The sequence below is a fragment of the Balaenoptera musculus genome, chromosome 12 (genome assembly GCF_009873245.2).
Source record: "Balaenoptera musculus isolate JJ_BM4_2016_0621 chromosome 12, mBalMus1.pri.v3, whole genome shotgun sequence".
NCBI lineage: Eukaryota > Metazoa > Chordata > Mammalia > Artiodactyla > Balaenopteridae > Balaenoptera > Balaenoptera musculus.
Window position 1 is genome coordinate 5,545,433 of NC_045796.1, and position 23,695 is coordinate 5,569,127.

A 23,695-nucleotide genomic window follows, 5' to 3' on the forward strand; every position below is an offset into this window, starting at 1 on the left:
CGCGGGGCGCGCGGGGAGCAGCGCAGGCCGGTTATTCTTGGGAGTTATTTCGAGCGGCTGGGCCGTCGGCTCAGGTTTCTGGCCGGGCCTCAGGGCCACGTGACGGGGGCATGAGGCAGTTCATTATAATAATAGACTCCGCGCTCACCAGGCGGGCGGCTCTTTGAGGGCACGGGACCGCGCTGGCTCAGCATCCCTCCCGGTGCCCTTGGGGCGGCGCCGGGCCCGGGGGCGCGGGAGCGCGGGCGGCGGGCGGGCGGGGAGAGCGCAGAGCTGGGCGGCCTCGGGAGGCCCCCGTGAGCGCAGCCTCCTCCTCTGCGCTGCCCTGGGGAGCAGAAGTGACTCACGCACGGGGAGACTGACTCATGAGCTCCACGGGCGGCAGAGCCCGGCAGGCAGCTTTCAGCTCAATGCAAGGAAGAATGGTCTCATCATGTATAAAATGGAACCTGTTGCCCTCGAAACAGAAGCTCCTGACACGGTGAGGGCCGGCGACCCCCCCGCGGGCCCTGGGTTTTCTATTTTAACTTTGATTTTCAGCAGTTTCTTCTTATTTCAGAGGTTGCACCACTGGCTGCAGCACCAAAGCACATGCCACAAACCGGGGCTTAAACAACACAATTTACCTTCTCCGGGGGCTGGGGGCCAGCAGGCTGAGATCCAGGTGTGGGCAGGGCTGGTTCCTGCTGAGGTCGCTCCTCCGTCGTCCGTGGTTCGCTGGCGATCTATGGCCTCCCTTGGCTTGTGGGAGCACGACTCCGATTTCTGCCTGCATCTTCACATGGCATTCTCCCTGTGTGTGTGTGTCTCTGCGTCCAAGTTTCCCACTTTTATGAGGACACCTGTGATTCCTGCTCCAGCATAACCTCATCCTAACTTAACTGATTACATCGGCAGCTACCCTATTATTTCCCAGTAAGGTCACGTTCTGAGATACCGAAGGCCAGGACTTCAGCTTATGAATTTTGGGGGGAACACAATTCAACCTACAACCGATGTGGTACATACGCATTGTGGAAATTTAGAAAATAGAGATAAAAAGAAAGAAGGAAAACCGCCACATTTCAACCACTCAGAGATCACTGCTGTGAATATCTTAGAGCATATCCATCTGAAAAAAAAATCTTAAAGTTAGACAAAATGAATATACTGTTCTATATCTTTAGTCAATGATCTCTTCCTTTCTAGTTCACTGAATTTCTTCTCATCTAATACCTAGTCTGTGTTCAAACTGTGAACAGTAATTTTGTTCAAACCAATTACCAATCCATTGCAGTTTGTTTTCACTGGTTGTTATGTTCCTTAAGTCTCTTTAATCCATAACTGTCCCTTTTTTATGACGTCAACTTATTTGGGGCCAATTATGCTGCATAATACCTCGCCTCCTGGATTTGTTCGGTTGCTTCCTTGTGACGTTGCTTAGCTCGTTCCTCTGTCTCCCGTTGCTTATAAACTGGGGCTATTAGACCTCTGATGGACTCAAGCCAAGCATGTTTGGATGGAAAGCATTACAGGCACTTCTAAGTGCCTCCCATCAGAAGACTCAGAACGTCTGGTTGACCCAGGTCAGGCCTTGCCAGGCATGGGGATGGTGCCTGGGTGGGAGGTGACACCTTATGACCTTGAGTGCTCCTTGCAACAGTGAGGTTTTTGTAACTTGAAAGTTTCTGATCGTTGAGACAGGAGCCCTCCCTTTCTGGTGGCAGCTGGCACTGGGAGAGGAAGTGTGGCAGGGCCCGCTGAGCCACCCTCATCGCTGCCCTTTGGGGAACCTCACCAGTCTCAAGACTTCCAGTTCTGAGAAGTCCTGACCTTGGATTCCGACACTGAGCCCACTAACGTGGGGTGATGGGGGTGTGCTTCCCCACCAGACCTGGACCTCGTGATGGTCCGCACCCCACACCGTGGTGAGGTGGGGACTGGCTGGATCCCCGTCTCCCCCCTGAGACCGTTTCCAGGAAGGACCTTAGCCCTTTCTCTCCAGCATTTTACAGTGTTTTTATTTTTGTTTTTTAAAGAGAAGCAATTTACAATGAAACACAGATTTTATGTGTATATTTGCTCATCTTTTGACAAATCTCGTACACTTGTGTAACCCAAACCTCTGTCAAGATATAGAGCATTCCCATCGCCCATAAAGTTCCCGTGTGCCCCTCCCCAGTTAATCCTGGCCCAGGCACAGGTAACCACTGTTTCAGCTTTTCCCACTGTAGATTAATTTGCCTCTTCTAGACCTTCATGTACATGAAATTGACAGCGTGTTCTGGTCAGCACGGCGTTGGCTTCATCCACAGCGGTGCAGGTGTCAGCCCTCCCCTCCCTCCTCCTGAGCAGTGCTGTGTTGCACATGCTGCAGCGTGTTCATTCGTTCTCCTGTGGATGTTTCCAGTTCTCTGTTATTATAAATAAAGCTCCATGAACATTCATGTACAGGTAATTATGTGCACATGTGTTTTCATTTCTCTTGGGTAAATATCCAGGAGTGAAATCAATGGGTCATAGTTCAAGTGGTTGTAGCATTTACCCCCATCTCAGTAGTGGAAGGGCATTCTGGGATCATCAGCTGCCTCTTTATTTTTTGCCATTCTGGTGGCTATGTAGCGGTATCTCGATGTGGATCTAATTTGTGTTTCCTCAATGATTTATGATAACGAGAACTTTTTTTTTGCGTGCTTATTGGCCATTCGTATGTACTCTTTTTTGACTGTAACTCTTTTAAACATTAATATTTATTTCTCTTCCTTAATAAGCACTATAACTTGTTACACTTATTCAAACAGGCATTCAATGCCTGAATTGAATTTCTTGCTCATCCTTCAGTGGAGATTATCAAAGAAAGGTGGATAGGAAGTGATCTTTGAGAAGAAGCAAAGTCATGTGCTTTTAGCTAATTACTCCTAACTCCCATTCTCTGGGTCTCTGGTGAGTCCGTCATTAGCAGGTATTGGAGGTTGGCTGGCTGACCAGCGCTGTGTGTATGGTGTTCTTGAAGAGGCTTCTGACACATCCGGGGAGGCAGGGTTGGAGATGAGAAAAGGACAGAGAAGACCCCTTTGCCCTAAAGAGTTCACCTTATGGGGTGTGTTGACGAAGGGAATGAAAGTACAGAGATCGCAGCTGAGAAGAGGAAGGAAATGACATGCAGCCTCTAGGCTTGGATTTTCGCCCATTGGAGGATCATGGCGCCAAAGAGCTTTCTTTGAGTTTCAGGTAGAATCTTGTTCTTTAAGTGGAGAGCACCATTTGTTACCCTCCTCGGTAGAGGTTCCTTGGAGCCAGAGAACTGCTCAGAGTCCCCGGGGAACCACCAGGAGCTCGTGCCCTGGTCCAGCATAGCAGGGCCCGTGTCCTCCCTGCCCAGCTGGTGATGGAGACGCAAACCAATCTCATTCTCATCCTTCTGCAGGTGCTGCCACTGCCCCTTCATTTACAGTGACTCATTGTGGGAGGACTTTACTGAGCCACCCAGGAATGTCACTGGAAGACCTTAGACTAGGCCACAGGGAAGGAAAAGGAGGGAAAAAAAGAGAAAAAGAAGCTGGGATGGGAAAGGGGTCGGGGGAAGGGAGGGGAAGGAACTGACAGTTGTCTGCTCTTGCCTCCAGAGAGAAGCTCCTTGAGGGTCGTGAGAAAAGGGAAACCAAAGACCCTCCATCCTCTGGAGACTCCACTTTACCTCTAAGTTCAGGTTTAAAACACATCTGGTGAAAAGCAAATGATCAATGAATGCACGGATACCATGAAAATAAGAATTTATAATCCAGAGATTTCTCCTGCAACAAAGCCTTGTCTTAAATGGTGGGGATCCACATTATAAAAATATGCTCCCCCTTCCCGTGATGGGATCAGGCTGTTCTCCTTGTCCCTTTAGAACAAGGTGCTGTCATCCCAACTCACCTGAGCTAGAAACTGCCCCCCAAAAGCAGGAGTTCCAATCTTCTAAGATTTATGAGAGAAAATAGGTTGGAAAATCCAGGGACCACAACGAGGAGGATGGCAGGCCACTGGGTGGACAGGCCTGGCCGGGGGCCACGCCGAGAGATGGCTGAGGATGGGTACTGCCCTGGGGTATGCCCGCCTCGGGCCAAAAAGGATTAGAGGGGCGAGGAGGAAGGCTGAGGGATAAGAAAGCGGGGCTCCGGCGGAGACAAAGCCCCTTTGCGCTCCTGCCATGGCAAGCTCCCCTCCAGCAGAGAGACACTGTGAGAAAGTGTCGGAGCCCTGGCCCCTTTCAGCCGCAGTGAAAGCAGCCTTGGCAGCGCTGCCGGGGCTGAGAGGCCGGGGGCTGGCAGGGATGCGTCGGCCTCGGCGCGCTGTGCGGCGGTGCGTTCCCAGGCCCCGGCACACAACCTTGGGCCGAGTCCCATTTCCTCCCCGAGCAGAGCTTGAGGGAGGGGGGCAGGGACCGCGGCATCACTGGGGGACAAGCTCCCCCCCCCACCCTTGTAGAGTGGCCCAGATGGGGCGCACTGGGCCGTGGGGAGATGCTTGTGGCACGTTATTCACTAGCCCGTTATCAGGGGTTAGAATCCCAGAGTCTGGCATTTGGAAGGAACTTTAAGGTCAATATCAAGCCCTATGACCTCACTTCACAGAAGAGGAAACTGGGGTGCAGGGGGCTTCAGTTTCGTGGCTGAGAGTTCTCGGCTGTCGTGGCGGAGACCAGTCTGAAACTCTGGCCTCCTGGAGCCAGGCTCAGAGCAGGTCCGTGTGCCACCTGGAAGGGGAAGGACACAGAGATGGGAACAGAGGGAAGTTTCTGAACCAGTTAGGGGTGGGTCCTGGCCTGAGCCCCACAGGGGGCCCTGAATAGACTGGTATCTGGGAACAGGGGGGGAAGGTGCTAGGACCTGATGCAAAATGCCAGCATCGGGGCCGTGGAGACGTCCTTCCACCTCTGTGCTTTGACCTTCGGATAAACCGCTCTTTACAGTTTTTCCCAGCTTCTTGAAGGATGTAATTGTATTGTATGGACTCATAGAATGTTAGGGTTGCCAGGGACGTGGGGGTTTCTGTGGGCCAACTTCCGGCCCAGTGTGGGAACCCCCTCTGGACCGGCCCGTATAGTCACTGACCTGTCTTTTTTTCACTTTGAGTTATAATTAGCACACAACAGTATATTAGCTTCAGGCATACGACATAGTGATTTGATATTTTTATACATTGTGAAATGATCACCACAATAAGACCAGTTACCATCCATCACCATACCAAGTTATTACAATATTATTGACTCTATTCCCTATGCCGTACTTTACATCTGGGTGACATTTATTTTATAGCTGGAAGTTTGTACATCTAAATCGCTGTCACCAACTTTGTCTGTCCCCTCACCTCCTCCCTCTGGCGACCACCTGGTTGTACTCTGTATCTACGAGTCTTTCTGTTTTGTTTTGTTTGTTTGTTTTCTTTTTTAGATTCCACACATACGTGAAATCATGTGGTATTTGTTTTTCTCTGTCTGATTTTTTTTCACTTAGTGTAATACCCTCAAGGTCCATCCACGTTGCCACAAATGATAAGGTTTCATTCTTTTTGATAGCCGAGTAATATTCCATTGTGTGTATAAACCACATCTTCTTTATCCATTCATTGATCCATGGACACTTAGGATGCTTCCAAATCTTGGCTATTCTCAGAGGTTCCAAAGAGTAAGGAAGTTCCTAGCTCCTGGGGCAGAGTCAGCTCTGAGTCAGCTTTAAATATACAGGGACCATGGGTGTTGACCCAAACCTTCGGCTGGAGGGCCAGATCTTGTTCTCTGGCACCAGCTGTGCAGAGCAGGCCTGGCCTCCCCACACGCTCCCCTCAGCTGTGCTCAGGTGGCGTGTTTGGGGAAGGAACGGGCCGCTGGGGTCACACAGCCTGGGGCCCCTCTCTGGGCTTCGCAGTTAGCGGCTGTGTGACTTGGACCAACTAACTTCTCCGAATGTGTTTTCTCACCTGTGAGAAGAGGCAGCACCCAGGACAGGGTGGCCGTGGCTTAGCTGCAACCTCTGCAGACCGAGCGCCGCTCGGTGACCCCGCCTCGCCTGGTCCTCCAGTCGCCTTGCCCCGCCCCACATCTGATGTCACCCATGGCTCCTCCCCCTTCCCCATGGCTCCTCCCCCTTCCCCCTGTACCGGGCGAGGCGCTGGGAGCAGCAGGGGCACAAACTCAGCCACAGCGGACACGGGAGGGCGCCAAGGCGCAGGGAGCCGGGAGGGATGGAGAGCCGTCATGGCCATGGCCACGTGGAAGCCCGGCCGCCAGTGCCCCTCCCCCCGAAGGGGCCAGGTGTGTGTGTGTGTGTGTGTGTGTGTGTGTGTGTGTGCGGGGGAGTCCTCCACACCTGGAACTCTCCCTTCCGGAGGAGGGGGCGGGGACGTCAGGCTGGGCTGTGGGCCCCGTCCTGCGTCTGGCGGGAGGAAAGTGAAGGAACCTCCCGGCGCCTTCATCCAAGGACAGACGACGCTCCCGGAACGCTTGAGTAAGGCAGGAGCATCAAGCGTGTGGCTCTGAAGGAAGATTACAGCTCTCACACGGAGCTCCAAACACACAGAGTCAATCTCCTCTGTGATGAAGTCCAGCCACCCCCCGCCCTGCCTGACGTCTGTGGTCCTCGGGAAATTGCAAAGCGCTGGGCCGCCCACTGACTGTCCATCGGGTCTCGAAGACCAGAGGGGCTGGAAGTTCCCTGGAGAAGCGTGTGACTTCAGGACGTGGAGACACCGACGTGACGTGGCAGGGGGGAGGGTGGGGAGGCGTGCGTGTGCGTGTGGAAAAGGAGGCCACGCGTCTTTGCGGGGTGAGCCGAGCAGAGCTGACATTTTCACTAATAAGATGCCGAGGAAATGCTTTAGTGCCCTGGAGTCCACGTTCACTGTGGCTGGAGATAAATGCTTCCTGGAATCCTGCAGTAACACCAAAAATCACTTCACAGGTGTGAAACATGGGGGGAAATGAGTTTTACGCCTCCGTCTTTTCAGCCAGAAGCAAACTGGCTTCTCCTTGAGTGGCGTCCTCTGTGGTCAAGGATGTGATTCCCAAAAAACATCGAAAACGACACAATGTCCCAGGAACACGCGGCTGATCGTCATGCTCTGAGAGGACACTTACTCTGAGATGAGTGTGTCTGGGATTTCAGTGCACAGATTTGTACTCACATTATTTGTTCTATATTTATATATTTATCCTCATATGTTCTGGAAGTCTTCTGTTGAAAGATTAAGTCTCAGGCACAGTTTTAAGGGACTGTCACAAGATACCTCATTTAATCCTCCTAGCGCCCTCTGAAGCAGTCTTTCAAGTGGGGAAACTGAGGCTCAGAAGATTGTATTGGAAGGTCAACACCATCTAGAGGGAGGTGGTGGACCTGCAAATTAAACCTTGGCCTTGACCTGAATCCCAATCGAATCCAAACTCACCATGTCTCACCCTCTCCCACCCCACACCCGCTCCCTGGACTTAGTTTTACCTGTTAGGTTGGAATTAGATCTCTTTCTTTTCAAGCCAGTCTAGAATGATTGTACATCCACACATGACACCTTCCATTTTTAACCATAGCCTAGAGGTATCGCAGAACCCCTGAGATCCTGTCCTGCTTGTTGGGATTCAGATTTTACCTCCTTTTTGGAAAAAGTGCAATATTTGATCTTTCGTGAGAGCGGGGCGTGTAATTCCCCCGTTTTCACAGGCCCACGACACCCCCTCGAGGTAGGGAGAGCCTTACGGGGGCCCCTCTCCCTGCTGAGATGGAGGCCCTCTCTGCCTTGTAACCGCTTTGTAGATTCTGATAGATTTTCCAGAGAAAGGTTTTATTCAGCTGGGACTCTGACCTCTTGTGAGACGCTGTGGTATTTGTCAGCTCTGTGGCCTTTGCTTGGTGGTGACGTTATTAGCTATTCCAGCCAGCCCACAAGACTCTGTGCCCTCCCAATAAAACCTCTTGATCAATTTCAGTGTTTGGGTCATTTTTGTTGTGCTCTGAATGAAGGGGAAAATCGCTTCAGCAGGATGTGGTTTACTCCCCGCTCAGCAAACAAAGATCCACCAAATATAATACATTTAAGGCAGAGATTGTCACCGTTCAGGAATGTTTTGCAGTCGGGTTCTTTCTAAACTGAAAACATTCTTTTAATATGGAGAATTCCTATGAGGACTGTAAAAATCCTACTCACATGACATGTTTCCCCGTCTTGAATGGAGTCTACTGAAGAGTTATTAAAAATTTACCTTTTTGTCAATAAAGTTCTTTAAGGGACATTTTTCTTGTTGCATTTTAATGTAAAGTTCACTGCCCAGATGGATGAGGGAGGAGACAAAAAGGCCATTTAAAGCTCTGGTTCTAGAATGCTCCTAGTGTGCAGTTAATTGAATCAAGTGACACACGTGGGCCATACTGTATGTGGACATAGTTTTGGTTGTAGGTGGCTGTCACCAGCCCACAGAGACTTAAACCTGGGGCAATGGAGAAAATGTTAATTCAGATATCTTACTTCAGTAAGGGCGTCTGGTAAGGAAAATTATATATGTGCTGTTTTATAACAGCTGATCCTAATTTGAATTTTGAGCAGTTCATTAGAAGGCTCCTTTTCTGTATTAGTATAAATGATTCCATTTTTTAAAGTTTCAAGTATAAAGATGACACTACATTGAATATTTGGAAATGCTTTTTTGAACAGTGAGACTTGTAAGCTTTTATTTTTTATTTTTTTGCCTGATGATACTTGAAGCAAAATGATAGGTTTTTGCTATTGGTTTTTTACTGATTGATTTAAGCCATATTTTTCTAAGGTACACCTATTCTTCATTCTCTAGAGTGAGGACGATTTAGTTATCTTCCTGACTAGGGAAGTCGAAGCTTTCCTGTTACTCTTAAAGGTTACATTAAGTTAATTTCCCTGAAGAGTTCCTATTGCTCCGTGTAAAATAGCAAGAGTGGCCGGGCTTGAAAGCAAGGCCATGGAAACCCCGTTCATGGACCAGACTTTCAGCTTAGCCTTCGGAAGGGCAGGAATCAAAGTTCCAGCAGAAACCTCGATTTGGAACACTGGTTCCCAAACTTCGGGTCCCCTGCAGGACTTGTTCAAACACACAAGCTGGGCACCACCCTGGAGCTTCGGTTCAGCAGGTCTGCGCGGGGGCCTGAGGATGTGAATTCCTCTCCAGCCTCCAGGTGATGCCGCTGAAGCTGGGCCGGGGACCCCGCTTTGAGACCCGCCGTGCTAGGCTGTGGTGGGTGACTCTGGGGTCAGCGGGCTCGGGACACCTGGGCTGCTTCTATTTAGCCTCGTGGCGGACATAGATTTAGACAGACGTCTGGGTCTGTCTGTGCTCAGTGCCCCCTGGAGGGAACATCCGTGTGACTGGGGCATTTGGCAGTGACCCGCATGGCTCCCCTGGGGGGACCCAGTGGGAGGCGAGGGAGGAGGAGCCGGGGAGCCCTCGACGAGGCCGCCGCGGAGCCCGAGCGGTGCTGACGCCACAGCCCACACTGAGGCCATTTGTCTGTCTTCGAACAGCCGGATGGACCCTGTGTTTCCGGGAGCTTTGGAGGATATTTAAAATACTTTCCTCTGACTTGGTTTAAACAGAAGAATGAACGCCTCTCCCCACGACAGCAGAGTCTTCTTGCATTTTCCAGAGTCTGAGCGTCTGCAGTGGGTCTTACACTGGATTGCTAAGATTCTTCTTCCCCAGGTGCAGCGTGGCTGACACCTGAGGAGTTCAGGGTCCTGTCTGCCGGGGGGCGGAGGGGGGGGTGGGAGGAGGCCCACGTCTCCGATGGGCTGGCAGGACCGTGGAGCGGCCGGCTTTAGAAGGCCACTCGCTCACTGATCCCACCAGCGGTCACTGGGTGCTGCCCCTGCACCAGGCAGGCCCCCGGCACGGGGGACACGGGGGTGACAGAGCAAACGCCCTCTTCTCACAGAGACCACGTTGCACAGGCAGGCAAGCAGACAGGTACCATGGTGTCAGATACTCGGAGTGTTTGGAGGCAAGTAAAGAAAAGTAGGGGCTAGAGAGCATGAGACAGGGTTGAGCTGGGCTTTCTGAGGAAGCAGTGTTGGCAGGGACCGGGATGGAGTCAGGAAGGTGTTTAGTACCTGGGAAGTGGGTACTTGGGAAGGCATGTCAGGCTGAGGGGACGTGCCTGCCAAGCTCTGGGGCCAGAATGTTCTTGGCCATTTGTGAGCCATGGTTGAGGTCAGTAGGGCTGATGCAGGGGTTCTGGAACGTGGGGAGGAAGGGAGGGAGTGGAGGAGACAAGTCAGGGGAGCCAGAGGCCATGAGGTGCTCGCAGCACACGGCCACAGTGGGATTTGGCACTAAATTGCCCTCAGCAGGGGAGGCAGGAAGTCGTAGGGTTGGGAGCAGCTCAGTGGTCTGACGGCATTTGTGCCTGAAGGGCGCTGGCTCCAGGCACCATGTCCCCTGGGGAGGGGTCAGCCGGGCATGAGGGCAGCGTGGACTGGGGCGGGAGGAGGGGTCAGGCCGTGGTCAGACTCGGGGGCTCTCTCGCAGACAGGATTTGTAAGGGCTGGGACGTGGGGTCAAGCAGTCAGGAACGACTCTGGGGTTCGAGCTGAGGAAGGGGTGAAGTGAGTTCCTGCCAGCTGAGCTGGAGCACGCAGCGGGGCCGGGAAGAGGCAGACTGGAGAGGGCAGGGCATCCGGGGTTGCTTTCACACGTTTGGTTTCAGAAGCCTCTAGACATCCGAGTGGAATGCTCCGAGGGAATTTAGGGAAGTCGAGACTAAACTGGAGAATCGGGGTGTACAGATGGCAGCCGAAGCCCTGGGGCTGGAGAAGACGGAGGCCCGAGCCCGGGGCCCTCCTATGGCCACAGGTTAGGAAGAGAGGAAGGAGATGACGAGGAGCGAGGGCCTGGCATCTACAGGCCTCCCACCCTTGACAGGAACTAGCCCCAGTCTCCCCAGGGCCACTGTCGCTCGGCGGGCACAGAGCACACACCCTCTTCTCCTTCTCTTAATGGGGGCGCTGCCATTTCTTAGTGGGTGGAGCTGGGTTTACCTTCGAACGTAGCAGTGCCTAAGCCAGTGTCCCTGGTGCATCGATGGGGATCAGAACATCTGAAGTTGCCCCGAAATAGCCGTCAGAACGCTGTGGGCAGCACGCGTTTACCTGAGTGGAGGGCGCAGAGCTTGCAACAGGTTCTGAAGGCAAGACTAGGGGATAGTTCTCAATACTTTCTAAATAAAAAAGAAACTGAAGTAATAAATTTTTAGGCTTATCAAGCACAGGAAGAGAACAAATCCTTTTACCCAGATTGAAACTTACAGAAATTTGGCAAAGTAAAAACAAATAAAGTATCCAAGGACCTTAAAAATATTCCCACCGGGGGAGGCAAAGATCAACTCCTGAAACAGAGAAATGCCAGTGAACCAATGGGCAAAGCGCCCCTTCCACCACACGTCTGTCTACATCCTTAACCAGTGACGGGGGAATCGGCTAATTGCCAAAGAATGCGTCGGAAGAAGCAAACTACACCAGTGGTGAGATCTAAACTTGGACAGCACTGTGTGAGCAAAAGTAATAGACTCATTCCTTCCTGAGGAGACCAGGCCGAGCCGTGCTATGGCCCTTACGGCTCCTACGTTCCCCTTTAATGTTGTCGTCAGCGCAAAGTATTGCTAGTTAGGGTTTCCCAGAAACAAAGGCCCACTTGTGTTTTGGATCTCCATCCAGCTTCGACGCACTCACACTCTGAAGATGGCAAAAGAGACAAAGACGATTGGAGATATTTTTAGAATCAGATTCAACACCAATACATATTTTCCTGCTGGAAAGTGTTCTTGATTAAGCTAAGTGCTGTTATTTTCTTTTTTCTCACTGCAGAGCAGAGAGGACACAGAGTTTCTTTTGCATTAAAACGCCCTGATTACAAATAATCCTAGTAGAGTGGGTGGCAGTGCCCATTTCAAAATGGCCTTTCCCTCTCTGCTCATTATCAGAGCAGAGATGCTAAGTCCAGTGCACAGAGTAAACAGAACGTTTAATTCACTTCCAATATCTTATTTTAAAGGAAATGAGGTTGGTGGAGCTTGGGAAAGCCCTTCTTCCTGGGTCTTATAAAGAGGACGGTGGTGTGTGAGTTTCCCGCAGGGCCCGAAGGAGACCGAGCGGGGAAGGAGTGGCCTGGGGTCGGTCACCGCCTGAGTGGCTCTGCCCGGCTGGGGCACTGCTGGCCTGCAGGCCGTGTGAGGGCCGACAGCCTTCCGGGCCCTGAATATTCAAATCGGGGACACGGATTGTCCTGGTGTGACTGGGAGCTTGGTCATTTTTAGTTTAGATCTGGAAGGGTCCCACTTTGGAAACATTTTGGTCAACTGGTACATTTCTAGAAAAGGGAAGCCTTCATGGGTAGAATTGTTTAAAAAGCATTTGAGGTTTTCTGACTCCATTTAAAATCCCATCAGAGAGTAGAAATTTATGATTAGAAAAATGTTCACGGAATATTTTCCCAGGTATATTACTTCTTTAAAATCAGTCTTCAAGGGCTTCCCTGGTGGCGCAGTGGTTGAGAATCTGCCTGCCAATGCAGGGGACACGGGTTCGAGCCCTGGTCTGGGAGGATCCCACATGCCGCGGAGCAATTGGGCCCGTGAGCCACAACTACTGAGCCTGTGCGTCTGGAGCCTGTGCCCCACAACAAGAGAGGCCGCGATAGTGAGAGGCCCGCGCACCACGATGAAGAGTGGCCCCCACTTGCCGCAACTGGAGAAAGCCCTCACACAGAAACGAAGACCCAGCACAGCCATAAATAAATAAACAAATAAACCCAAAGTTTAAAAAAAAAAAAAGAAACAGGTCTCATCACCATTAAAAAAAAAAAAAAAAAAATCAGTCTTCAAGCTTCCCAGCCTCTCCTTACAAACGGCTAGTGATGAACATCTCAGAAGAGCCCAAACAAGTAAGAGACGTGGTGTGTCTTGAAAAATAATTACTTCGTTTCAGCCTCTCTAAATGACTGTTCTAGATGTCCCCCCACCTGTACCAAACGTCTCTCGCTTCTAGATTGCATGTAAGTAAACCCTGAAAGGACTTAAGTTTTGTTTGTGTAAAAAAGCTTCAGGTTGGAAGATCATATTCTCCAAGCATGCAACCTTTTCACAGAACTTTCGAACTTTGTATTCTGTCTGATGTTTCCAGATGTAGTTCGGCCATAAAAATTATGTGCTGCTCTTGCAGTACCGGGGGGCTGGGGGGAGAGGCCTCTCTCGAAGATGAGGGTGTGCCCACCCAGGTGACTTCCAGGGGGGCAGTTGGGCTTGTGAGAACTCTGCTATCTTTCTCATCAGGTCCAGTGGGATAAGCAAGACCCACAGGACTAGGCCTCCCCTGCAGCCCGCGTGGATCAAGCACTTGCCCCGCTCCAGGCGCCAGGCTAGCTGTTCTCCCAGGGGACTCCTCCCAGGCTCCCATTTGTCCCGCGAGGCTCCCTGCTGAGCCCTCTCCTCACAGGCATTTGTCCTGCGATGCTTGCAGCAAACCTGCAAGGCCGACATTCCTGAGCCCGTTTTGCGATGCGGGATTTGAGGCTGAGAGAGTTTTGATAACTTGCCCGAGGTCACAAGGCCGCCACTCAGTGGAAGGAGACTTCGCCCCAGTTCTGCCAGCTTCCCACTCCTGCGCTCCAGCTGCTGTGTCCCCCAACATCCGTCACGCGGTCCTTGCAGCCACCCTGGGAAGCAGGGACTGTTCCAGGGAGGAAGCTGAGTTTACGTGACCGGCTCTGGACCCTAAAGCTCTTGAGTAACAGGTTCAGTGCTCCGACCCAGACCCTCCTGAGATCCACCCTCACATCCAGAGCCCCTCTATTTCTTCCCTGGGCTAACTCGCGCCCTGGACGGTGTCTTCAAGAAATTGAACGCGGTCATAAACAGACAGACAGACAGACAAAAACCCTTGCTTCCTACACCAGTGCTTGATGTTTCCCACTTGGCATCGTTGCGTTCCCTTGGATACCTTAGGAAGGGAGTTTCAAGGTAAAAATGTAGCAGGTGAAAGAAGCCAATGTCTCACTCAGAGTTCCGAAACCTGGGAAGATTCTCCTTTCTCTTTTAGTTAATCAGAAATTATTTGGGAGAAGTAAAGACAAACCCAGGGTAGAGATGACAGTTAGAAAAAGCAGGCCATTCCTGTTTTCATGCTAGTAAAACAATGTAGTTTTAAAAATCTCATAATTGTTATTGTAGATATTAAACCAGCCCCAAAAGCCTCCATAGTGGTGCTGGCAGGGTTTAGTGATGGTGGTGGTGTAGCAGTGTGGTGATAGTAGTGATAGTTGACCTTTTCTTTTTCTTTTTACCTTTTGACCCCCTTTACCCATTTCTCCCACCCCACCCCCCAACTCTGGCTCTTTGTATCTATGAGCTTGGTTTTTTTGTTGTTTGTTTTTTTGGTTTTTAGATTCCACGTGCAAGAGAGATCATGTGGTATTTGTCTTTCTCTGTCTGACTTATTTCACTGAGCACAGTGTCCCTGAGGTCCATGCATGTTGTCACAAATGGCAGGATTTCATTATTTCTTATGGCTGAATTTTGTGTGTGTGTGTGTATATATATATATATATATATTTACACACACACACATTTATATTTGTGTATATGTACGAGTATATATATATATAATTTATGTGTGGGTTTATTTCTGGGCTCTCTATTCTCTTCCGCTGATCTATGTGTCTGTTTTTTCTGCCAAGCAAACTATTTTAATTACTATAGCTTTGCAATATAGTTTGAAATCAGGGAGCATGATGCCTCCAGCTTTGTTCTTCTTTCTCAAGATTGCTTTGGCTATTTGGGGTCTTTTGCGGTTCCATACAAATTTTAGTATTATTTGTCCTATTTCTATGAAAGATGCCACTGGAATTTTGATAGGGATTGCACTGAATCTGTAGATTGCTTTGAGTAGTGTGGGTATTTTAACAATATTGGTTCTTCCAATCCATGAACATGAAATATCTTTCCCAATATTTTTGTGTCTTCCTCAATGTCTTTTATTAATGTCTTGTAGTTTTCAGTATACAAGTATTTCACCTCCTTGGTTAAACTGGGAAAGGAGAAGACCTTTTTAAAAATGCTACTCAGTTTATTTACTGTCTTACAACTTAAAATTCCAAAGTCTTTACTATGTCACATTTTCTTAACCTGTTTGTTGGCATAATAGCTTTATTAGTTCAAATCAAGAGAGAGATCACATGTTCTAACCTATCATGACGATGCAATATTTAGCTCTTATTTGTAGCTGGAACTCAATACTTTGTTTCCTCTACATCTGCTGGGTATTACCTAAACTTTGCAGCATCTGCTCAAATCTGTGTTTACCTGTTACTTTGTAAGGTACCTTGGTTTTCGATCTCTCACAGTTACATTCTAATGTTTGTGAGAGGCTCTCTTGGACGCCAATCCCTCCTCCTTGGCGAGGTTACCCTTGGGACCTGCCGTAAGTGACCTCAGAGCCATCTGCCCTCTACATTGTAAACCAAAGGGACGCTCTCATATTCACCATGCTTTAACTTGTGCTTATTTCCGATGGGCCAGACAATAGGCTGGGGAGGGCGAGAGCTCTCAGGGGGCAGCCTGATTATCCTGCCAGCCTCTCGAGAAAACCTCCCTTTGGAAGGTGTCAGCGGGCCCTGTGGACTAACTTCTTCCGAGAGGCGCGTTCTACCTCGCACATTTCACCTTCAGCTTCCTCTTTCAGCTCACCGGTCTTCTGAATCCTCAGGAGGCACAGTGTTCTAGGCAATTGTTTTTCTTCAACAGATAGACTGTCTACCCACTTGAGAAGCTGCTGGGGGCTTTCAGCTTCCTACTTTTCACAGCCTTTTACATTTTTGCACACTTTTGAAGTTCCCATTATATGCCTCCTCAGTCTCTTCATTCATGAACATTTCTTCTTCGGCTGTGTTTGATTTCCTTTTCCTGATTGGCTTTTTCCGTGATCCCTCTGTTTTGCAGTCTGGTGATGACTCTCCACCATCCATCGAGGGCATTTGCTCAGGGATTTCCCGAGCTCTGAGCTCTGCCACTGGCTCACGTTGTATGAGATGCCTTCACCCACCCGCTGACCTGTGCCGACCACGGAGGGGAGGGAACAATTCCCGGGGTAGCTGGGACCCTCTACCCTTTCACCACCATCCACTCTCCTGCTCCCGGGTGACTTTTTCTCTGTTTTCTGTGTGTCCCTAGGAACAGGGAAATCACCTCCTTTGGTTAAACATGGGGCAGAGATGACAGTCAGAAAAAGCAGTCACTCCTATTTCTATACTAATAAAACAACGCATTAAAAAAAATCTCCAGAGAACATTGTGCAATCTTTATAGTTATTTCGGTTTTCAGCAAAATTATTTTCTTATTACGAAGAACTCACCATTGCCAGGTAGGAAGCCCCATATTGTCTGAGGATTTTCCACATATATATTGCTTTGCTGGGGTAGAAATTAGTCATTATTCAAACGTTGTTTCTTTGAAATAAAAGGCCAACAGATATAAGAAACTATGCTAGGTACTTCACAAAAATCACCTCTAGTCCTTAGAACATTCCTACAGGTTAGAATCTCCACTTTACAGCTGAGGAAACCAGAGGCTCAGAGAGGTTAAATAACTTGCCCAAAGGCAGGACAGCTGATAAGTGACAGGGCCGGGAAAGGAACCCCAATGTTTTAATTCCACGCCAGAGTTAGGGCTCTTGGCTCAGTGGCAGGTGGGTCTCCTTGTTACTACACCAGATGATTTTCACAAGCAGGACAGAAAGTAAGAGGCCAGGCTTGCTTCTGAGTCCCAACAGAGCCGTGGAGGAAATTCTGGTAGGAACATTCAAAGGCACTAACAGCCAGTGTCTTTCTAACAAATAGTATCGTGGACTTTGGGGTCACTTCGAACACATCACTGATGCCAGGACGGCAGCTGATGGGTACAATTGAACATCAGAGTTTGGAGAAAAAAACCTGTCTTAACCTGTCCATGTCTGCTTCTAGCTCTGTGTTTTCAAAGTATTATACACGAAAGCCAATTTTTCTTACCCGGTCACGCATCTCCGTTTACCCTAAAAACTGCTTCCGGAAACTAGGAGGTAGGTCCTGGTTGCTAGGTTTCATATGCTGAGCCCGTCATCAGGGAAGATGAATAATGAACCAGTTTTCAAACTCGGTGTTTGCCTTTGGAAATTTGTGTCTTAAATAATTAGTGACAACAATCTCGAGGCAAAGGGTCCGTTTCCCAGGGGAACACATTTCATTTCTTCACTTTTGTGCAGAAGCTGCACTTTGCTACAGAATGAGACACTTGAGGCTATGCATTTCTGGGCAGTTACAGCATTTCTCAGGTGTGCAGAGCCAGGGGTCCATCGTTCTGAAGCTTTCCGGGCTGAGTTTCAAATGTCCCGAGCTCACCGCCCCACACGCCTGCAGGGCCCTTGTCAGGGCTGGCACCTTACACTTGCTCTTCTCTTCGGACACCTTTTTTCTTTCCCAGTTGAATGAAAAAGTGCATGTCTTTTGTCTTTTTTCTTTTGGTTTCAATAAAATTCCAAAACAGTGCCATCAGACCCACCTAGAGGTGCAATGGGAATCCATCCAACACACCCGTGGGAGGAGGCCAAGGAAAGGAGAATTGCCAAGAAAAGAATATGATTTGTTTCAAGGGGCGATCATTAAGGTGCTTATAAGTCATTTTCAAAAATGATTGAAAGCCCTCAACAAACTGCTGGGCAGCATTTTGTCAGTAACACTGGGGTCCTGAGATGCAGGATGTCATAATACAGAGGGACAAAGATGCAAACTAGCTTTTTTTAAAACAATCACGTTTGCCATGTTGCATTTCACACCTAACCTTCCCCCTCCCTCCCTCCCTGTCCCCTCCCAATATAAACTGGAAAGCCCCTGCAAACCCAGATCACCAGTGGGCTAGAAGCATCAATTATTTTTACAGCTGAGGTTCATAACGGGCGGCAAAACTGTCCTGCTGTAATGGGAATATCGATTCCACAGTTTAGTTGGCTGTCAAAGCACACTGTTCTGCACAGCTGCTGCTGAACGGGTGCTTGTCGTCCACGACCAACACCTGTTAAGCAGTCAGCACCAACGCTTCCCTTCCAACCTTTGACACCACCCTCGGGGCAGGCAGACACAACTGCTGAATTGCGTATGAAAATTGCAGTTTTATTGTCTATACAGCTGAAGGTTTAACTCGGACTCCTGCTTCTTTCCGAACTGTATAAAGAAGCAATTCTTCTCCTAGAACAAATAAGCACAGTACACTATTGTAATCTAAGAAACAGGCACTATTTGTGTATTGGAAAGCCTTGCTCTCAATAGGGCTACAAGTCCAATGGCCCATGAGCCACTATTTTAGCAGCTGTAGAAAAGTAAGCCGTAGAAGTCACAGATAATGAGATACTAACAGCAGCAGAGACAGATGACCAGAAGGCTAGGAGAAGCTTTCCTCGAATCCCAGCTGTTCCCACCGCTAACTTAGCAAGCACGACTCATAGGTAGGGACCATGTACTTGATGTTGATGAAGGCGTCTTCTCCTCCGGAGCGCTCGAAGGCCTCCAGCGTCTCCTGGATCAGGTCACCGATGTTCTCCCGCTTCTGCTGGCTGTAGTCGATGCCGTCCCCGGAGTTTACTGGGTCATGCAAACACACAAAGAGGCCCGTTATTTCACTGCATTTCCCCCAAAAAGTCCTACACACGTGTCTAGGCATTTTTCTCTGAATGCTTGTCATCAGACGCAAGCAATTAACATTTTTACACGATCCTGTAGAGTTTTAGGAGTGGTGACAGATATACAAAAATACAAAGTCCTAGAATGGAGCTGATGAAAATTCATCTAAACTAAAGAAATCAGAGAGTAAATGAAAGTGAGGTGATCATGGTTACACAACAGTCCACAAGTCAGGGAATCTCTTTCTTAAATCTGGCAATTACATCGAGAGTGTTCTCTTGGACCTTGACTTCTTCAAAACCCCAAGATGGCATATTTAGAGGGAACCGTCCATCATCAGGTTAGGGTGCTGGCTCTGTGTGACTTCAAATGGACATACTTTGGAGTGAGGGGCTTAGCCCCTGCCCATGTCCGTGGCTTCTGTACGTGGGATGAGCTCCTTCTCCTGCAGGTATCACTAGCCCAGGTGTGCAGCCCTCTGACGGCATCCCCATCACTGCGGATGCAGGTGGGGAGGAGGAAACAGCCTTTCCTGCCGTGGCTGCTCCTGACCCGTCCCTGAATGCTTGGACGACAGTCATCGTTACGGCTTCATAGAGGTTGGTGCCACTGCTAGTTTTAGAGTCTAAGTCCAGGCAGGCGGTCCACCCAGGGGGGCACCTGGAGGACCCGACCGAGGCCTCGTCTCCCAGAGCCTTGAGTGACCCCTCAGCTGCATCTCAGACTCTGAGGGGAGGGGTTCCTAGGCTTGGCCTTCGACGGCCTGGTGGGGGGAATCTGGGTCTGACGTGCTTCACCGTACACAGCCCGGTCTCAAACCATTTGGATAAGAAGTATCTGATTCCACTCCACCTGTGAGGTTACCCAAGTGCGTGGGGTCAGCCCAAAATGGGAGACCCTCTACTTCAATCCAGAATATAAAAATTCCACAATTTTCTCGAATAATAGTCATTACATGCATGTAAGTTGCATTTCCCGCCCAGACTTCCAAGGGTTTCAACACCGTTTATTCTCCCAGTAAGCGAGTCACGTCTGTGCCTCTGCTGACGTTACCCCACCTGCCCTGTGATGAAAGGAAAGGGCCACAGGGTGGGCTGAGAGGCCCGGGAGGCCTCAGGATAAACGGCCTGAAGGCTCAGGCCATGCGATGCTACAGGGCGAGCAGCTGCAGCTTGAAAATGCGCACTTTACCAGATCAAAGTGTTTACTTTATTCAGATTTCAATATAGCTCCAAATGCTTATCTTGCTTGAATGTGAAAATAATAGAGGGAAAAACAGTATTTCAAAGTTTTTTTCCCCAGTTGTTTTGAACATTTTAAAAAAGATGGAGTAATGGTTCAGACCAGTAATAAAGGTAACAATTACAATTGCACACAGCATAGATAAGCAGGTTTTTTGCTTGATTTTCCCAGAGACTTGTTAAAGAAATATCACTGTCTTCTGTAGCACAGAGAAAAGACATGGCTCTCCTGACTGGTTTCTTTTGGTGGGGGGTGAAGGCAGGCAGAAATATTACTAATTTTCAGAAAGAGAAAGACTATGAGTCACACAGCCACAGTGCGTATCAGTTTTTCATAACCAATGAACTTACAATGCAAAGCCATTGCAATTAGGTGGACTTTTCCTTTCTCGTGGTGGAAGCCTTTCTGCTCTGATGGGGAAAGCTGGATTGAAGTCAAAGCTTGATTTACAGAGTAGCTGATCGTCTAAAATATTCATACATGATACTTGTACAGGACAAATAAGAGATAAGACATTTGACCAAAAGGGTTCTTGCCCTGTTGTTTTTGAGCTAAAGGTAAACTTAAAAATATATATAGAGAGACAAATACACACAAATGAAATAGGTTGTTTTTTTTTTTTTTTTAAAGATTTACAGGGTGGTCTGAGAAGAGAGTCAGTGCAGTTGGGGTCACCCACCAGGGAGGACAACGTAGCATCCATCCACGTGGAGGGCTTTCCAACAGGAGAAGGTCTTGGGTCAAATTAAGAGAGAAGGGGGAGGAAGCTTGTGTGTGTGTGTGTGTGTATACGTGTGTGTGTGGGGGGGGGGAGGGTCGGTCAGGCGTGTTACAGGTGTAAAGAAAAGATGCTAAGGAAGAAGGTCCCAAAGAGGGGAGGGCCAAAGCAACACAGTCCAAAACAGGTGCAGCAGGGACAGAGACAGCGCGTGTGACAAGGGAGACCCGTAAGGAAGGTACATGTGAGGAACAACATCCCAGGATTCCGATCGGAACCGTGAAGGAGGTCCAGTGAGAGGGTCTGGCGGGCCTTTGAGGGCTTCTTCCCTCCAGAGGACATTCCTGATAAATTCCTCCTGCTCAAGAAAGAGGTGCACTTAGGGAGGAGCCGGCAGGACCCAGGTTTGCATGGCCAGCCGAGCCCATGGCGCAAACACCCTGGGGGCACGTGGAAAATGTAATTGGTGATGGTGCCCAGTTGTGACAGCCTTGATCCAGTTCCTGATGGACAAAGATACGTAAATTAATCACTAATAAATGGTGCCTTTTGTTGGCATACTAGTCAAAAGGTCAAGAACTGAATAGATCACGGGACAGACATATTTTCCTGATGGGGGCAGAGGGGGGTGGAAAGTCTGCACACAATGGAAAGCTTAACACACCCTGTTTTCCCCACTGCCTTCCAGAATGCTATAATGACAAGCAATACTTTATTTCAATAATAACCTATTCTTACTTTTTAAAAGTATTTAACTGTAGGAGTAAGTAAACTATGTAGCTTTTTTGTTTCCCAACAGTGTATAAAGCAAATGATAAAAAGAACAGAACAGAATAACAGTTGCTTATTCAAAAAGGGAGTTGGAGTTGGAATATTTTGTGGTTGCAGAATGTGTATCACTGGGGTAGAAAAAAAGCCCAACAAAGGCGCACATCCCTTCTTTTGGGTGCTGAAATGATGACCGGGCACAGTTTAGTGTCAAGCCATGTTGGGGGGCAGGTGAGCGGTGTGGTCTCCATTTCAAAACTGCTATATTGTCAGGTTTTTTTAGAATCTGAGCTTGAGGTGATTAGCTTGAGCTCACCATTTAAGATACATTTGACACTGTTGGAAAACAAACTTGTGAGAATAGGATGCTTTAAAAAAAAAAAAAAAACCCAGATGGTTATGTACAATTGTCAATTCTGATTAGGAAGATGACATTTCAATTCAGGAAGCTAGGAGTCTATTTTATGTCCAGCAGCTGGAAAGATACATTGAAGATGGAAAAGATATGTTTTATTTATAACCAAACAAATAGGAGTATAACAACGGTTTAAACCAGACTTTGCATTTCTAAAGGGATAACACGCAAATAGACTAGAACAAGGGATCTGGTTTCTCTTCTTAGAGGTCCTTGTGTGCAGGAGGTGGGCAACTACTGTTTGAAAGTCCTTCTTGGTTAGGGATTATTTTAAGTATACTTATTATTCTGAATGTTGAAGTTGTTTTTGATTATGTAGGTAGTACGTTTAAGCACACACAGCCTCCTTTTCTATCTAGCCCCCTTTAGACAGTCCTAACCTGGTTGCTTTCTCTTTCTAGATGCCGCTTTGGTCAGAATTGGGACGTGCGTATCCCAGTCTTGCGTCGGTCAATGGCGTGCTCTCAGTGAATGAACTCAGCTCGTGATTGGGAAGTGACGATCGTGACACCTCACCACCAAGGCCATCCAAAGGGAGGCTGCATCAGATGCACTGACATTTCACATAGATACGTATCTACGAGGCAGCGGACATGGACCAGCTGCAGACACATGTCTTGTGGGATTTCGATGGAAGAGTCTCTTAGCATTTTTACAGTTTCTAGACTGTGTAGAAGCTTTATTCTTTTCCTTTCTTCAGTTACTACTATTACAGGAAAAAATGAAAAAAAAAAAAGCAAAGTGGGGAAAAGGAAACTTTTGGTGGCCAGAGCAAGGTCTTCCCAAGTTAGTGCTGAGGTCGGTGTCAATGGCACCTTTGGCCATACCAAAGAGTGATGTTCTCTCTGTAGATAGCGGAAGACTAGGCCCTGCAGGGTGATGCAAGATGGAAAAAAAAAAAGCTCTTGCCTTTGGGGAGCTTCTCATCTACCTGGGGGAGCCTAGCTGGCCACAGTCCTTGCAGGTCCCGTGCACGCCCTATGAGAGTCAGTGTGGGCCGCGCACCCTGACTGCAGAGCCCCGGCGCCATAGGCCTCTCTCCTGTTCCTTGGGTTCCCACTGGAAACTGTGTCCTGAGAGAAGGCTTATCTGTGTGTTTTAGTCAGACACTTGAGTCCCCTTATCTGAAAACAGGAAGAGCAGTGAAAGGATGTATGGACGGCCATAAGAGGCTCAAGGAGAGTTACATTCACATTTGGATTTTTCTGACTCTAGTGTTTTTTTGGTCAATACTCTTCAATGTTAAGTGTATAGATATTGTTATATGAACAGTAATACACAAAGAAGTTATTGGGAAATGAAAGCATTATTTAAGGCATCGGAAATAGAAAACACATAAATGCTTACTTCAGGTTGCTTATTCAACGTACCTGAAGTATTACTCATTTGGTACTGATGAATGAAATAATTTATAGACTCTACCTATGCTTTCTGGTCATGACTAAGAAAAGCAGCAGGCACAATTTGGGGAAAACTTCCATTAGTTTTGCAGGCTCCTGGCTGAAGCAGCAGCAGGACAGGCTAAGCACGACCACACGATGGAGAGGCAGTGGGTCGGCAGGAAGGAAGGCATCGTGCCCACTGCCACCTGTCATCCTGAAATTGCTCATGACTTGGCTGCTTTGCAGAGCCATGAACCAAACACTCCTAAAGAAAACACTAGCTTGGGAAACTCAATTAAAAACCACCAGAGTGAATCAGGAAATGATAAGCAATGACTCAAATGATGTCCAGACTACCATTACCAATCTTTCTTCACACTACTAACTTTTGGAAGCTCTAATTTATGATGTAACTTGCCACGCTCAGTGACAGCAACGGTTTGTGTCACCTCTTAAGTGTACAAGAGCACTTGAAATAACTGTGGAAAGTAGCA

At 48.6% G+C, this 23,695-nt stretch overlaps 1 protein-coding gene and 1 long non-coding RNA gene across 2 annotated transcripts in view; one reads left to right on the plus strand and one right to left on the minus strand.

Moving 5' to 3' along the window:
* Positions 1-274: 274 nt before the first annotated feature.
* On the plus strand, positions 275-2,437 carry LOC118904850. The gene is made up of 2 exons (XR_005022099.1): positions 275-481; positions 1,684-2,437. It is a non-coding gene; the product is annotated as an uncharacterized LOC118904850 (long non-coding RNA).
* A 15,719-nt stretch (positions 2,438-18,156) lies between these two features.
* Positions 18,157-23,695, minus strand: part of PACRG (parkin coregulated) — a 519,387-nt gene continuing 513,848 nt past the window's right edge. The window contains 1 exon segment of the mRNA XM_036871117.1: positions 18,157-18,637. Within this exon segment, the coding sequence (XP_036727012.1) occupies positions 18,477-18,637 (161 nt within the window). The 3' untranslated portion in view covers positions 18,157-18,476.